General features: G+C 41.3%; 1 protein-coding gene across 3 annotated transcripts; it reads right to left on the bottom strand.

Moving 5' to 3' along the window:
- Nucleotides 1-179: 179 nt before the first annotated feature.
- Nucleotides 180-16606, bottom strand: CNOT6L (CCR4-NOT transcription complex subunit 6 like). 3 transcript variants are annotated; one of them, XM_074154499.1, is made up of 11 exons: nucleotides 16489-16606; nucleotides 15850-16036; nucleotides 15283-15368; nucleotides 14736-14825; nucleotides 13839-13907; nucleotides 11675-11832; nucleotides 10483-10637; nucleotides 8865-9031; nucleotides 7540-7764; nucleotides 6632-6834; nucleotides 180-6268 (listed from the first exon to the last, which is right to left on the bottom strand). In XM_074154499.1, exons 1-11 carry the CDS (start codon nucleotides 16598-16600, stop codon nucleotides 6056-6058), a joined length of 1665 nt encoding a protein of 554 aa, XP_074010600.1. In that variant the 5' UTR covers nucleotides 16601-16606; the 3' UTR covers nucleotides 180-6055. The 3 variants fall into 3 exon arrangements, with proteins under 3 accessions (XP_074010600.1, XP_074010601.1, XP_074010599.1); XM_074154500.1 differs by having other exon boundaries at nucleotides 8880-9031; XM_074154498.1 differs by having other exon boundaries at nucleotides 14706-14825; nucleotides 16489-16600.
- Nucleotides 16607-18016: the final 1410 nt, after the last annotated feature.

Genomic DNA, 18016 nt, shown 5'->3' with positions numbered 1-18016 from the left:
GGATGGGACCTTGTGGTTGCAACGACAACCCACAAGAAAGAAATCCTACTTAAAAAAAACCCTCCCCGACCTCCCAAAATAACTGCCAGGAAATGGGGCAGGAGGGGGAGCCCAGGCTCCCATCACTGCTGCTCCGGTCCAGCCTGCGAGTATATGAATTAAGGGCATATTTAGATAAGAGGGTGCACACAAACACTTTAATTGCTCGGAAAGCAAACACACGATGCAGTAATTAAAAATGGAAAACAAAGCCAAAGTCATGTAACATGTCACTTGTAGAGAAAGCCACCAGGAGGGTTGCTTTTTTTGGTTGAGGTTGGTTTTTTTTGCTTTTGGAACAAAGACAAATACAGACAAATGCAAACTCAGTAAATGCCTAAATTGTAGGAACTGTTTAACAAAGAGAACAAGCCATGTACCGGGATCACTCCACCTTTCACCACTCAAACGGTGAGAGGTTTTATAAGCTAAACACACCGTACGACTGCAGGAGGGGACGGAAAAAAGAGAAAGAGTCATATCACTTGGTGTGCTTTGCCATCAACGCTGCTTAAAACACCCTAAAGTGTCAAAGTACCCGAGCATTTCTCTGTCTTCATGCTTATTTTCAGATATACTCCAAGAAACTGTACTCCTGAAGTCCGTCATCCTCAAACATAGCCAAATCAGCAAACTTTATCATCTCTTAATACCTTTTATAGGGTGAAATAGTTTTTCTTAGGATGAGGTTCTTTAAAGGTGTTCCATTTTGTGCCTTTTCTGATCGTGCAATGCCTGCGCCTGCCTCATCCACTCTGCTTTTTTGTCCCTGCTCTCCTTTCCTGGAGGAAAAGCAAACCTGTGGTCAGTGTCAGTGTAAAGAGTGGTCCCAGGAGAAGATACTGTGTCACTTAGAGCTGTGCCTGGAGCTAGAGCCGTGCCTGGAGCTAGAGCCTTATAATCTCCTAAAATTGTTTTTTAATCTTAGAAGTGAGTTCTTGGCTGGCGCTTGGCATAGAGACTTGAAACACGGTTTCCACCAGGTTCTCTTGGGGTTTGGGTCGCCTTTGAACGCTGTAGGGTGGGAAAGAGAGGGTATGTGACTATACTTCCGTAATCTTACAAAAACTGATGAGCTGCATATCGCAAGATGCTTTCCCTCAGACTCGGCTAATAATAGCATCTATTGGAAAAACCCGAACCTCTCTGCATCTAGGGCTCATTTCTTTTCCTGTCTCCAACAAATCAGGTCCTCTGCCTCCCATGGGTAAAGCTCCTCCAAGACCAAGCACTTCAGCTCCTTTTGGGATGCGCAAAATTAGGCAGGCGAGGTTTTTCAATGTGTGTGCTTGGTGCTGAAACCATACCCCTTCACATGAACTTCAGTAAGCCTTGCCTCCTGCCAGGCAGTTTTGATTGTGAAGACCGCCTAGAAGAACACCACATCTCTGTAATGACCAAGTAGGACAACAACCTGCTGCTCTTTTACATTGACAGCCTGATTTTAGCTGAAGCATCTCCTGCTGCTGCCTCATGTACCAGTTTGCCAGATACAGAGGTGCTTAGGTCAGTCATCTCCCCATACAACTGGGAGAGGGTCCTCCCTTAGGATTAAATCAGGCCTTAGCTCTTCCTTACCATTACAAGAAAAATATCTATGTGGAAGCCAAGAACAAAGGAATCATAATTGGGTACAAAGCTGAGGTCGCTGGGGAGAGGACAACTGCTATTTGCAATTAAACTCCCTTTTTAACTAGTATGAGGGTGCATATTGCATTTCTGTCATATTTCTAACGCAGGCTATTGATCTGGTTTGGATAGGACTAACAGACCTTTCACTCCACCCCGCTATGCCAAGTTTCATGCCAAAGAAAGGTTTTGGTGCTAGAAGCTGAAAATGCATCGTGGAAATGAAGTCGCTGCTGTTCTGTTGCTGGGTTTAAATCTGGTCTTCAGAAAGTAAGGACCGGCAGCCACTCCTGGCTCCTGCTCCCTACCAAGCAGGTGGGAATACTGTGCTCCTGGACTAGGAATCCCTTAAAGTGTTTCCCCAACCTGTCTTCTAAATTAACAAAGAAACTCCGAATTTCAACAAGCCCTTTTGGCGTCCCCCACCACCACCTGAGCAAAACCAACCCCCAGAGAAACAAGTGATAGGAACCTTTGAGGTCTCAAATTCTTGCTCATAATTTGGACCCGACGTCTGATGAGCCAGGTGCGGGAAGCCGGTGTTTAAAAGCCCAGTATTCGGGATCAAGTAGGAGCTGCAGATGCTCAGCATCTTTGTGAAGTGGGCCTCAGGAGTGCAAGAGCGTGAACATGGATTTAGGAGTCTCCACAGCAAAGCCAGCAAGGTGGGAGACCATCAGCCATCTGCAGCGTTACCCGAACGCTGAAGATCACGGTATGGTTTTGAAAGCTGTGTTAGGTCAGCCGCAAATGCTTCTGAAAAGGTTAAGAGTCAAAGATTTTGGCTTTCTAGTCTATAAAACACAGGGCAGCGAGGATTTGGGACTAATGGGACCTTTTCTGAATGTATCTGCAGACTAAACAGGAGTGGCTTCCAACAGACAGAGAAAGGTTACCGATTAAATGAAATATTTTCTCAACGAATGCTAGAAAGAGACGACAAAAGCTTTTAACAAGGCAAATGGGAAGGAAAGCTGGTCTCAGACCCCATTGTGCCATACCTGACTTCAGCGTGTGGTACACAAATGTTCACACTCCTTACATCGAAATAAGGAAACAAAAATATTCAGCTACATTGTACAAAATTCTCTTTTTTTTTATATATATATATACACACACAAAACCCCATATCTAACAGATTCACCATATTGAATTTTAAAAAGTTGCTTGTAGAAGGGTGTTGGATTTTCTCTGCTTGCTTTAGGCAGTGCTGTTGCTTAGAAGTTGACACCAGGCACCATATTTTTGAAAGCAAATCAAGACAGCGAGGAGCAGTAAAAGGTCTTAAGAGCTTTTTTTCCAGGCATCGCCTGCAACGTGCTGGGAACCAAGGGTCAGAGATGGAGGGAACGGATGGTTTCCCATCCATCTCTGCTTAGGATTAGGGATATTTTGCTTCGTATTACTCCCTCTCCCCTAGAAAACACCCTCCTGTCAGCTTCCATCTGGGTCAAAAGAAAATTAGCGTCGCCATCTGGACGATGCATTTGTTTACCGAAAGGGACATCATCCTGCGCGCGAGGCTGACGGCTGCCTGCTGCCTGCTCCCGCTCCCCCTAGAGATTTTTCTGAAAAAATCGCTATGGGGAGCGGCGTTTCTGCTCAGTTGGGAAAAAAGCGCAATCCCCTTACTGCTCCTGCCAGGAAGGGAAAAAAAACCAGAAGGAAAACGGCAAGGGAGCCAGACACGTGAAAGGCGGGTAAACATGTCCCCGGTTATGTGCATCGACTGAAACATAAACAAGACGTCTTTTTTCTTTAAAATCCAGAGGTTTTGTGCAATGTCTGTTAAAATAGCTTTTTTTAAAAAAAAATCACACAGCATAATGGACGTTCAGAAGTGCATTTTGCAGCAGAGAAAATCCAATTAAACACCTTCTCGCAACAGAACACTTCAATCGGTTAGAAACCAAAGGAAAGTCAAATATAAGCAGTGTACAATGTTTGCCAGGTTGGTTTTTTTTTTCATCCCCATCCTCTCCCACCCCGATATTACAAAAGATTGTTGTTGGTTTTTATTTTTATTAATAAACGGGCTCCTCTGCAGTTCATATACAATCATAGGTGAATTTGAAATTCCATTTTATACAAACATCTCAAAAAATATTGGGAGTGAAGTATGGTAGGAAATATTGCTCACGTTGCTAGTTAACATGCGTGTAGGAAAAGGAGGAGAAGGGTTTGTTAGTGCACACCTCCAGAGCAGAGCACCCCCCCCTCCAAAAAAGATACAGTAGCTGATTACAGAAAGGTAATGTCCACAAAATTAAGTTTTTCATGCTATTCTACTTTCCAGTACTATACTCTCAAATCACTTTCACAATTTATCGGCAATGGCTAGGTGGTGAACACTGAGGTATATTAAAAAAGAGATACCTGCACCTAGAGGAAAATCCGTCTTTAGAAAGGGCTTTTTTTTTTTTTTTTGGTGCTGTCCAGGAATTTCACCCAGCTGCAATCGCTTCCAATTTAGAGCAGACAATAGATGACGCCTCCATTTTTTAGGCACTTCTTTTTAAAAGGGAGTTGTCGTTTCCTTGAATCCATTTTTGCGTTCTGTCCCACACCACCCCCTCCCCGGCCCCCAACAAGAGTCAGGGAATATTTCTACTCCAGGTCCAATTGATTTTTTTTTTCCTATGGATAATTTCCTATGTATAAAACGACAAAGGAAATGCTTAATTAAAGAGTAGAGGAATAGCCTGACTTAGCAGTTTTGCACGACAGAAGATGGCTCCTTAGTATTTAAAACTAATTTCACAATTTAAATTTGACTTTTTTTAAATATACGAATGAGACATAAATATAGGCTATCAATCTGTTTAAAAATTTCATTCACATAATGGAAAATTTTTTCATTTATTAAAAATATCACATTTTGAGACTAGAAACAGTAAAGTGCATGAAAAGTTTAAAATATAAATTCAAGAAAATCTTATAGCAGCAAAAAAGCAGAATAAAGAAAAACTTAAAAACACAGACACAACCTTTTCCTATCACTGTGCCTTTTTTTTTTTTTAAACATTAAGCAGCCAACCAATCTTTCAGAAAATTGCATTATGTTTAATGCCTCGTGAGGCACAAGGTTTTAAACTGGCCACCTAAAGCATAAAAAGGGAAAAAAAAAAAAGGATTTCCAACACATCCAAAGAGCATTAACAGTTGGGAATGAACCAGCAGCTTTTTAATTCAACCCTGACCAACAACAGAAAAGAAAGATTATTTAAAAAGTGTGATGGCTATTTGGCAACTAGGGTCAGGAAAAATAATCCAAGGAATGACTATGGCTACCGCTCGCTCTCCCAGTGAAAAAAGCATGTCGACAGCTACTCCGCGTGCCCTTTGGCGACAAAAGTAAGGTCATTTCCAGTGGCTTTTTCCTGTACCCTACGTTTACGCAGTTAATCCCAAATTTGCAACCAAACTTTGGAAAAGGGAACCCAGGAGGGATTTGCAACTTCTTCATTCACCCGCAACCCAGAGGCTTACAAGAGCTCGCTTCAAGTGCGATTTCTTACCATTTCTAAGTCCTGCTCCCAAACTGCGCTGCTGAACAGCGTGGCCCTGCCTTTGCCCTAGCAGAGAGCCAGCTCTGTTTCACAGAGGTCCTTTGGATCCCTGCGTATCTCACCCAGAAAGGACCGAGTCCTTCAGAGCTCCGAAAAAAAAAGTCACCATGGCATCTGCTGAGCAAGTGATCTACACACAGCATTGAACGCTCACCCGCAAAGTCTTGCAAGACATCACTTTGCTGGAAATTTCATTGTAAAGGAAATTACATCAGGAGAATTTAGACCTCAAATTTTATCACAGATATTAAGCCATCTTTGGTTTTTCTAATATTAGTTAGACGAGGGGCAGGGCCACACTGCTAATCATTTATAGTCAGGTATTAAGTGCTTCGCTAATGTGCAAAATTTATTTCAGATGCAGAGTTCAGTCTCTGTTTTGGGTTCAAACAAATAGTATTTCTAATAGTTTTCCTACAAAACAAGCATTTCAATTTTTGTTTTTCTTTCTCCTAAAAGGTTGGCTCATTTCGCCACATTCTGGAAAAAAGCATTATCTTGAAATATGTTAATGAGCAAGTTTTTAATCTCATTTGTCCACTCATAAGTGCAGCTTCCTACTGAAAAGAAAAAGCTTGCCAGTTTAAAAAAAAAATTAAATTAAAAACCTGGAAAGGGAATAATACTTTGGTTCCAGCCCTAGTGCCAAATGATACCAATATGCACCAAAATGTGCAAAATCTCATATCAAACACATAAGGAAAGGAGCTTGAAGAAGCAGCTTAAGGTTGGCCATACTTCACTCCTATATACTTTGATTTACAACTGTACAGGTCCATAACAACAGGTCCTTGCCCCCAGAGGGGCAGGGCTCCACACTACCTCCTGCTCGGCAAGTGCACACCGTTGACAAGAGGCAGGAGCGGAGGATGGAGTTCGAGTTGTGTTAACAGTGAGAAGTGGTCTGAAGGGATGTGAGGGTGTGGACACCCAGTGATGTTGTTGTCAACCAGCCACTGAGGGTCCAAAGGCCCCAGGACACCAAGCACGTTCATGTGAGTGTTGGAATAGAAAATGTAGTCAATCACACCCTAGGGAGAAAAAGAAACATGACAGTGAGAACAGACCTCGCTTCTGGCAACCTCAACTCGACTGGCTTCTGGCTGCGATTCGCAGGAAGAGGCACAGCGCTGGAATTAAGGTCAGAAACGCACATGGCGTTTTGTGTTCAAAGCGCTGCATCCGTTCTCATTAAGTTGCTGGCCAGAGCCAGGTCAGAAGCTTAAAAATACCAGCAAATCAAGGATTTGTGTGTGGTAGGAAAGTGTCAAGCGAGTGTAGGAACCAGTGATGAAGCACTTACATGAACAAAGAGAGAGACAGCCAATGGTCAGAAAATTAACACAGCATCCTGGGGAGACCAGGTCTGCCATTTCAGAAAAATCGCTGCTTACTTTGAAATCAAAAGTGTAATTGGTGTAAGGCATCAAGTTGTTTTCATAGGCGCTCTTGAGTTGGAAGCCATGCGTTATTCTTCCTTCAGAAGCCCCGTTTTTTCCATTGCCACTGAAGTTCATGAGACACTCGTTATAACGCAACTCCTTGAAGTCCTTGTGGTTGTCAGCTACTATGCCATTGCTTAAGTATTCCACTACACCTGTTTGCAAAGGAAAGGATTCAGGGAGTTGCTTTAAAATACAACATTCAGGGAATGTTGGCCTCGGAGTTAAAAACCAAACCACCAATAAGATGCCCCGTGAAATCAGAAAAGAGCTTTCCATCCAAGGGGAAATCTACGCAGCAGCTGCCTTGTCCATGTCTGAGGCACCTTTCTGACAGGCAGTCAGGGAACTGAGGCTCTCTGGCGGTTTTGACGCCATTTTTTGAGGATTACAGTAAACCCGTAGTATGTGTACTGTAGTATGCATGTAATGGGGTGCTAGGGAGGCAGCTTTTGTACGTATACCTGATATTACAGTATCAAACATCATAATTACTAAAGCAAACCTGTCTCCTTAGAAAGTTTTCATGTTCCATCACAAACTCACATCTTTCCTACTTACTATTGCTGCTCAAAGCATGGGTATTTATTTAACAGTTTAGTTAAGATCTATTTGTGCTTTTCTACATCTTTGCAGGGGCAACCAACTTTTCCGGAGTGTGCAACTGATGACGAAAAGCAGTCTACTCAAACGGAGGACTTGCATTCTCTTCAGCCAGATTTCAAAAGACAGCTGTTACTAAGAAAGCTTTCATCCATACCTACCCAGAGAAGTGCAAAACGCCCCATCGCCCTCAGAGGAAAAGAGGATTCAAACGTTCTAAAAATGTAAGTTAAACATTAAGGCAAAACCAGTTTTACCTGAATCAGGCAATGAGTTGAGATCTGCACACAGCACCAGAGGGATAGAGTTAGGATCTGCTGTTGGGCTACTGGGCCTGCTTGAGGCTTTCTCAAGGATATTTTTCAGTTCCGAGACAAACATCATAGTCTGGATGAGTTTCACATCTGAGTATTCGGGGTCCCAGTGCATGTGGGCATTGGCCACAATAAGCAGCTGTTTGTCCACATGAAGCGATTTCATACCTAGATAAACAAATACATTTTTATCAGTGAAAGGCTGACCGTGTGAATACATTCAGGGTCTAGCTACTAAAGACTCCACGTCAGACACACCAGCGGATGGATGCATTACCTGAACCACTATTCCTTTCTAAATTAGCAGCATTTACATAATATTACGTGATTAAACCTCTCCAGTACAGGAAAACATAGCCAGCGTAATCTGACATGGTTACAACTGTATTCCTTCTCTACTGCTCAAGTGGTCACCACTTGACCGTGCCCCGCTATTCAATATTTAAGGCACAAGGGAGTTTCCTGACACTTAGCTGTCATGGTACAGCAAATTGTTCCCTTGGGAAAAAACTCAAAACTTGCTTAAATGAATGTAGTAGGAACCCGGCTGCTGCAAAACACTATAGCTGGTTTTACTATTTATCTGAGAAACAGTACTCTGAAAGATGGGGCATAAAGTCACAGGCAGCTCCTTCCAGTCCTGTAATTTAGACACTGCTCCTTTGCAGGGTACGCTGGAAACGAGCCAGCAGAAAACCAGACACACAGACAGAGCAGGGTGGTAATTTGAAGTGTGTTGAAATTGTCTACTGCATCTGATCAAACTTTATGAAAATGTGACAGCCAGTCAATCAAGTGGCATGAAAAGATACCTGATAATCTCATTCTTCCACATCAGTACATTAGCACTGTCATAAAATCACTGGGGGAGGATGCAAGGATTCAATCAAGGGGAAAAAAAGAGAGTTGAAAATAGAAGTTGAACACTACTGACAACTATTGGTAAGAGCATATGCATGTAAACACACTGACCTTGGAAAAGCTTAATCCTTCAAGTAGAATTTAGCAGAGTAAGCAGGGACAAAAGCTTGAGAGGAGAAAGCTAAATGCTGGGCATCTGGCTGCGAGTGCAAGCAGACCAGGAAATCACATCATCTGTGTCCTGTCTTGGCCATCAATGGGCTATCATTTCTCAAATTAGCGGAGTGAACAACATTTGCTCATCTGCAAGTATTTGGTTACTACCAACAATGCCAACAATATTATAGAAAGCTGTATTACCTAAAGAATAACTCATGCCTTTACGTGGAACTGAATAATGAGAGAACCACAGTCATACTCACTTGCTCCAAATAATTCTTTGTGCACCTCTAACACCACGGCAACTCCAATATTGTCCTTTGTCATCACTCTGTTTAACATAGCTTCTGAACCTTCAGAATTAGCCATTGCCACCTGGTTGAACTCCACCGTATGCTTCTGCACCAGCGTAAATCTGGTTAAACAAAAAGAATCACGTGTGAACATGTGTGATGTACAGCTATGTGAAAAGACCTGGTTTCTACCTGCACTCCAGTCTACCATGTCCAAGGACAGAGCCTTGGACAGAGTGGCAGGACAGGGTGAGGCATATTTCTTTTGTCCTCTTGTTTTATAAAAGTAAAAATAGTTCTAAGAAACATTCCCCCATTCACGGTAGAGCTCTTGGTCTGGCAAGTGAGATAACTCTCAGGGGAGACAAGATACCTGGGGTTTAGGAAGTGTTTACCTGTTTCAGCCTGGCACCCTGAGACCACTATTCGGAGCAAGGCTCAGAGGTTATCACACCTCCTCAGGAGTGTTCCAGGCAAAAAATTAAGATAAGATGGTAATTAAAGGCTTGCCTTTTACTTTGGGCAAATGCAGTATTAAAAACCAGCTGCTTTCAAACCACTATCTACCACCACTAGTTTTGTGAAATTGGTTTTTTATTCCTTTCCAACCTTAGTATGCCTGAAAACACCTTGCTCTGGGACAAACTGAAGGCTACCTATTGAAAGGGATTTTTTTTGGTTTTGTCCTCTTAGAAATTTAAAAAAAAAAAAGTGTTAGTAGTGAAAAAAAAGGTTTTTCTGTTTTTTAACTGAGTGCACCACTGCATAATAACCAGCTCTGTATATATCCTTGTTAGTATCAAAGTTTGAAGGTTTGAAAAACACTCGTCGTTTGTTTTTACTGACTTCCTTTATTCAAAACCAGTGGAATTGGTTTTTTATACATGATCTGAAAGGCATATTTTTATTTCTGGAAGCAATGAAAACTCTGAAAAGGAGCTAAAGCTTTGCGAAACTTCCATTCTAATTACTGAAAACTGTTCTGAGGGAATATTCAGAGGGATACTCAGGGTGCTACGACCCATGAGCAGTTTACACAGATGAGAAGTGTGAGTGCCAGCATCTCTCCTCCCTTCCCAATAGTCTGATGCTTTTAGTATAGCAGAACTTTTTGGATCAAGTATTCATTAATGTAATGTTTCCATTCATAAAAACAGAGAATATTCTATGATCCTTTGGCAGCAATACCTCTATTAATACCTTAAACAAGCTCAGTTTATAGGTCTTTAATGTTAAAGGAGGTGAAACTTCTGTCAAGCAAGGCAAAAGTTTGTAGAGAAGGTGAAGTATTTATTAGATCTGCTAAAAAATGTGCACATGAATCACATAAGTTTTTATTTGTACTAGCTATCCTGCAGCTCCCATGTTTCTGGACAGATATCTTTGTTCGTAGTCTGAAAGGAATGGAAGGACTCTGTCGCAAATAGAGCAGCAAATCATTCTTTGTAGTGAACTTTATCTTTTGTTTTATAGCACAGTACTTTGGTTACCATGCACCCTGGGAGAGGAAAGCTTTCAGACCTAAATCAAGCTGGGTTTAATGTATTTTTAAAAAGCCATTTTCACCCCTTACTTTTCAGTTTTGAAGAATATTGCACAGCCATCCACATGCTTTTTCTCCTGCTCAGACATGATTTTGGCACGTGACTTTGGAGAAAAGAATCCATCGTATCCTCGTTCTTTCAAGGCTGGCAGAAAAAGGGTGAAGTATTGCTCTGTTTCCACTTCCTGGAATTGAACACAAATACCTTCAGGCTAACAAAGTCAAGGAAACCCTTCCTATGGCTGTATGGCAACTTGGGCCTGCCTTGGCTTGCAGGCAGCAGCTGTCACCAAAGGGAAAAGTTTCTGTTTGCACAGATCATGTCACTTCCTAGATTAATGGCCTGCTGGAAACAGATTTGCATTCCTGGATATCCTGGAATCCTCCCAAAAGGGAAAGTGACAGGTGTATTTTGAATAGCAATAGATTACACCTGGTATTTTTGACATCTGAATGCTGATACCGTCCTAGGTTAGATCGATAGATATCCAGCAGCAATTAATATTTAATCTGGAGAGCTCTTTTGCACAAGGGTGTCTTGCTGTTATATAACAACATTTTTTTTTGTAGTAGCTTTTGGTCTCCAAGAGGATTTCAGAGGTTGATCTCTTGAGGTTTTCAAACCAAGGTAACTACTCTCTTCTTGTGCAAGATTTTTGCCTACCAGAACTTACTTAAAAGCTGAAAGATCAGTTTAAAGGCAGAAGCATTCAACTGTTCTAAACTTCTGCAATAAATTTCTGGTAACATAGCAGGATACACATACCAATGATAATTGATATTTAACTTTGACCATGAGAGTCCCCTTGTTTGCCAATTAGAATATTTTTGAGACTTTAACTTCCATACGAAGGAGGAATGGACTAGGAATAGTGGCATATGGGGTTATAGCACTCTATATTCTCCCTTTCTGCAGTAAACCCTGTACACCCAGAAAGAGAGTATTCGGGATGCTTATCTGAGGGGAGAAAGACCCAGATGTTCCAATGCAAATTACCTACTAATTTAGCTAATTTTATCTCACTCACTTTGTCTCCTTTCATAGAACCCAAAGCCATTGCATAAACAAGGAGCAAGGAGCTGTGCACACAGCTTGTATTGGTAAGCCCCAGAATTTGTTAGCAAGCAGGCAAATAGGGTGCTTTCAAGGAAGCATTTCATTCTAAAGGTGGAAGTCAATGTTCTCTGTTTCTGATGAAAAATACAGTTATTTTCCAATTACCTGAAGACTAATGATATCTGCATCACAGTTGACAATTTCTTCCATGATTCCCTTTTTTCTATACTCCCAATTGAGTGCCCAAGATGGGCAGTAGCCGTAGAGCTGCCGGGTGGCATATTTATCACACAAGACATTGTAACACATAACTGTGAATGAAGCTGGAAGGAAAGAAAGAAAGGGAAAGGTTATCAGCCTCTGAAGATTACAAATGCTGAACTTATTCAAGCCAAAATGCTGAATCTTACATGGTCCGTTCTGGAGGGCCTACTGAACACAAGTCAGTGGGCTTATTCCACTGAGCGTTTCATGAGCAGCAGTAAAAAAGGCCCTGCTGAGCCAGCAGTTACCCTGTACGGCTAAACTCTTCCCGAAAGCAAATCAGCATTACTACCAAAACGAGATGGCACCACGTGCGTAACAAAGCAATGCAAGCCCATTTCGCAGTCAATTCTTTATTCCCTTTGAGGATGGGGGAGATCGAGGGGTCGGCAACGATTAGGAAGTCTCTCTCTGGATTTGGAGAGGGAAAGTAGCAGCCACCTCAGTGATGGGAGTCAAAACCCAGTATTTATTGCATGTGGTGACTTGATACAGCAACTTCAGACTTAAGTGACCTGTACAATTCTAAAGCAAAGGCTAAACCAAGCTGCTAAAGAGGCTGTTACTGTGCAATGATACCACAGCATGGGAGAGAAATGCTGCTGTAGAACGCTTCATTTTTATAGACTGTCTGATTCCAAAACTTTTGTACAATTCTCCAAGCACCTGTACAACATTTTTAAGTTGTATCAAGTTGTATCTGTGTCTATGAAATCTAGCGGGGAGAGAGAGGTCTGGGTGAAGGCAGGGAAGGGAAAGAGAAATGAAGTCATAAATTAACAAGCACCTCATACATTATTTGGTCGCATTTTTTAAAAAAGAGAGAAGTCAGCAGCAGCTCATCACATCATTCAACTTGAAACACACTTCTCTCACACACAAACTTCTCAGATCCCTTATATTTTACACCAATTAAAAAAGATCCTAAACATCCTAGCACTATGCCGCTGGGAAAAGACTGCTCATCTTTGCAGGGCAAGAAGTGAGATTTTACTATGAGGCTACCCCACAGCTGTATTTTTTTACACTTGTAGTCAAAGAAGATTCCACTGTTCAGTTGTTTAAATTTTATAATAGCAATCAATTGGCTTGTTACAGTTTCTACCATGAAATATTTCACAGCTTAGTCGCCTAACACTATGCTTTCTAATGACTTCTGAATTCTGTTTCTGCTCAGGAAGTTTGATTTAAAAAATAAAACCAAACTCCGTAAAACTCCACTGAGATACTGATTTGTAAGGGAATTTGAAACAGAAATGCAGAACTTAATGCTGTGGTGGCTTACAGGACTTTTGGCATCTCCTGTTTCTTCCCATTTTTTTTTCTGGTTTGTTGTTCTTTAATAGAAAAAAAGTGACAGATGATCTTAGCTGCAACATTAGCTGGCCTAACACACAACCGAGGTAAGTTTTGAAGACCTGCCAACCTCATGCTTCTAAACAGAAAAAGCATAGAGGACTGCCACGTTATTCTTGCTGGTTATTAATATGATCATCTGCAATAACACTATTAGCATTTTTCTTCTTTATACAAGCCTTCGGATGCTTTTGGAGGCCTATATTCAGGATGCTCAGGGGAAGAAGAGCCACTGGATTTGGACAGCAGGAAGAAACGGGCCTCTTGCACTTCACCAAAAGCAACAATAGAGGGCATTAAACTAACTTCAGTACCAGGAGCTCCATGGGTTTACTTGCAGACAGGGACTTCGCAAAGTCTCACTTCAGTCAGCCTGTGCGTGGGCACGGCATTTGTATACAGTTATTTTACAGTCGTTATTAGTTCTGAGAAATGAATTTTTTCAAAAAAAGCTCTTTGGCTCGGGCATCAGTGGCTAGAACAGTTATGAAAAAACCTAGCATGGAAAAGAAATGACCGGCATCCCATTCAAAATACAAAAATGATATTTACAGCATAGCTGTATGATAATTGTTTTAGTATGGATTAACACAAATTGCTATTTTCAATCTGATCCATGTAAGGCATAAGTCTTTTCTGAAAATAAAGCCAAAGAAAAGTTTTTCAGCACATCATCATGTGAACACAGGGAAAAAACCCACAGATTTACCTGAGGGCAGAATTTGGTCTCGTTCTTTTAAAGTAATCCATGGCCTTGGAGGCAGCTGCTCTGGATGAACTAAAAAAACAAGTAAAACAGTGATTTATTCAGGCTTTATATTTGTAAGTTATAATTTCTAAGTCAAAATGATGACTGAACAGTAATGTTCCCTACTATGCTTTACAACCCCAAATCCCGGTTCTTTTTACACTCCAGAGGAGGCAAAAATCATTTAAAGGCTAGCTATAGTAAAAACGTATTTGTCAGTTGTAAGATTCATGACCATTTTTGTCTCGTGCTTTCAAATCTAGAAGCACCACTGAAAATATTCCTGCACCTTGAATTATACTGCTGAAGAAGGAGAAGTAAATCCTGTAGTGGTTCAGACATCATATGCTCCCCTTCTCCAAGAACTTCACCCGATATCCATCACTCCTGCAGTGTTTTAACTTAGTAGACATCAAGTGGCAAACCAGAAAGCTCAGTTACAGAACCACGAAGCAGGATTTAAGTCAGGTAATGGATATTCTTAATCACTTTGGTATTTCTAGATCTCATTTGACATTCTGCTAGCATTTGGATTACAACTTCTAGTGGAAAGTATCAAAATGGCTTCAGCAAGGAAGACTTTGCAGTTCGTTGGTAACTGAAGAGTTTTAAACGGAACAGTGAGAACAAATGGCTGTAAGATGGTAACATGGGAAAAGCTTAGACAATGTATGTCAACCCCTTCCACTGTGTGTGAGCATGTGTTTGTGCATACGACTGGAACCACTTGACCAAAATGCAAAAGCAGTTAGAAAATACCCTCCCTTCAGTGGTTCAGAATCTTGTTGTAGCAGCAAATACTGTCAGAAATGCGTGCTTTTAAACCACTTCTGTCAATCAGATTTGTAGGGCTGTCACCTGCTAGATTGTCAAGCATGTAGTTCAGTAGCTTTCGAGTTCCGTCTGGATCCTGGTAGAGGCTGAGAATATCTTGTGATAAAGGATTGCCTGCCAACAGCATAAAACAACAATTGGGTGATTAGCTGCCTGACTTTCTTGAGGCTTTTCAACCAAAGAAAATCTCCCATAATGAGAACAGACAAATTGACCCAGAAGATATTTAGGTTGCTTAACCTGGAACTGTAGAATACTACAGTAAGAGATGCTACAGAAATAGCTAGCACACACAGACTTTCTTCCTTCGACTCACCTCAATCAATAATACAGTAGGTTCAAGGGTTTATTTACCTACCTACAGATTTGAAATAGGCTCATAAAGAAGTTTAATAGCATTAAAAGGGAAAAGTATTTTTTCCAAAACTGGCTGGTAATTTTTTCCTGCAAGCTTAGTATCTCAAATAAACTGTAATAAAATGTTCAGGTAATACACAAAGCTTTTGAGCCCAGCCCCCTTAGTAATTCAAGAGTACTCCTACGAATATTTAACTGTAAAGAATTCGCTCACCTTTCAAACCTAGAGTTTGTAGCTGGAAGAGCCGTCCAAGTTCGTAAGGCAAAACCCGTAACAGATTGTTATTTAAAAGCAATTCCCTGCAGCAAATGCAAAAACACTTTTGATGAGTATCACTTCAGAAGAACACTCTTAAAGAGCTATATGCTGCTCATCTTCAAAGATGACACTTTTCACCCTGATTTTTTTTTGTACTATGGAAAGATATGCCAATCTTCCCATTTCAAAGCACGACCAAAATACTTTCATTAGGAAAAAAAAAAACCACAAAAACCCCAAACACAAAATTAAATCATGGAGAATTTAAACAGCAGTCAATGACCATGTCTCAAAGAATATTTCAGAGCAGAAGACTACATATCTTACAGACATGTATCTGTAAAGATCAGAAAAGAAGGGTAATGAACCCCAAAGTAATTATTAGAACCAATAATTGGCTTTGCACCAGTCTTCAATTTTTCAGAACTATTTTAAATACAAGAATAGAAAGCAAAAGAAGATTCTCGGTCCTAATCCCAGAATATAGATTTTTGAACAGTTAACCAGAATAATTTTTCTCACCTGAGAGATACCATGTTTCCTAGTTCTGCTGGTAAACTTCTGAGTTTGTTGGATGACAGATCCAGGTAAACCAGATTATGAAGCTTGGCAATATCAGGTGGAATGCGAGTAAGATTATTGTCATTGAGGTGCAGAGCAGTCAAGTGTGTCAGTGACCAAAGTGATGTACTTAAGCTCCGTACTCTACCTAAAAAAGAAAAGCAAAGGACCACCTCTTCAGTCAGGTTTGCACTCTCAAACCATCAGATACAAGCTATGGGGGATGTCTCAATATGGGATTTCCAGGGTGGAAACCCTACCGTTTCACTGGAACACTCAGTGACTCTTGCAGAAGATACCTCCAAGTATCTTTCCCACAAGCAGATATTAAATAATTATTTAACCCTCCAAGTTAGAGACCAAGGTGCAGTTCTAGGGAAGCAGATGTGCTACCCAAAAACTCACATCCTGAGTTGGTGTTTTAAATCAACTGGGCTGAATATGAGCCAGCCAAGCTCAAAGGCAATCTGGTAAATCAGTTACTCCTCTTCCCCCAACTCAGAAAAACTGTCTTCCCAACAGGATCCCCCCATCTGAAAGAGTCTGGTGTGATTCTGGGGCACCAACGCCAAACCAAAATTCAAAACCAAGTCAACTCACCCGAGATCTCTAATTCAGCCCAGTGTGACTTCTTCCCGTTGGCTACCTCTTCTGCTGACATGATGGTGTAAATTCTGCGAGGATCTGGAGGATCATATTTTTCCTTTGGCATCCCTGTTAGTCTGAAAGACCATCACAACCATTACCGTCTGCCACTCACCAACATTTCCTCATTTCTAGCCTGCCAGGAGATTACCTTCCCCAGTGACACTCTGCAAAAACATATGCCCTGGAGTTTATTTACAATAAATATTATGTTGATGTCAGCCCAACTGCTCCCAGCACATGGAGTTAAGCAGGTGCTCAGACCTTTGCGGAATAGAGGCCCATAACAGAAAAGGACATTTCTTCCTACAAAGTTTGATTTTCTGCAGTTATCCGCAGTGTTACCTTGTACTGCCCCAATGCAGACTTTCTGGATTTCCTAGTTTATCCCCCAGACTGATGCATAACCTGTGTCACTGCTGAGTTATTTGCTGTGTGCAGAACCTGCAGACAAGATGACAGCATTTCGCTATTCACGGCAAAAGCACACGGATTGCTCCCTCCTATAGTTTTCCCAGGGAAGCAACAATTGAAGGCAAGGCTCTTCTCTTTGCTTTCACAGATATTACTTTCAACACACAGAGTCCTACTTTCGCACTCCACTTGTACAAGACTTGAAATCACAGTCTGAAGGGGAATTAGCTCAATTTTTCCATTAGCTATCTAGGTTCTCTGTTTTGTGCTCTTTCATGCTCAGTATCAGTCAAGACCTTTTTACTCCTAATGGCCTAGGAGACATAAAACGAGCACAGGTAAAATTCTCATTAGCTGTTCTTATGCATATAGGCCTTCAGCCCAGTCCAAAACTTTAATATGAGATGCACTCATGTCTTAAGGGTGAGCTTGCACACATACAAATTCAACTGATCTAATTTTCCAGATTCTTGTCAGAAAGGAGCTCTGATGTCCCGTTCAAAAAACATACACTTTCCAGATGATACAGGCCTCTACACCTCCCTAGATATCATTGTGCTGAGAAAGACTCAGGGGGGAAAGGGGCTGTTTGGTTTAAAAACATAAGGTTAGCTGAATTTGCTGTTCACTGGCCTTTTCCTTCTCAGACACACAAAATAGACAAACCTTAATTTTATACAAATCCAAAGCAGCTGGTCTACAGGATGCATTTTTTCCCTCATACATATGTCTCTACTACAACTGGCTGCAATAGCTGAGAAGCTCTTAAAACAACTACAACTCATTTGGTTTGCCGAACTGACAAGACAGAAAACTACGAAGAATTTGAGGAAACTAGTTCAGAGGTGTTTTTTTTCAGCTAGTCCAACTAAACAAAGATCACACGTCCCCTTTACAAGCTTAATGTACTGCATTTTTTTCCAACTGATGCAGATAGCTAAAACAGTGTTGTGGTATTGCACAGGAGGAGTTGTCAGGGCTGTCCCCTGCAAAGGGTCTCAGTTACAGGTCTGGTGCTTCCTTCCCTGACAAATGTCCAAGGAAATTCCATTCACGTTGAATTAAGGCT

Source organism: Numenius arquata, chromosome 10, assembly GCF_964106895.1.
Source record: "Numenius arquata chromosome 10, bNumArq3.hap1.1, whole genome shotgun sequence".
Taxonomy (NCBI): domain Eukaryota; kingdom Metazoa; phylum Chordata; class Aves; order Charadriiformes; family Scolopacidae; genus Numenius; species Numenius arquata.
The sequence above is the reverse complement of the archived record's forward strand: the minus strand, read 5'-3'. Positions and strand labels throughout refer to the sequence as shown.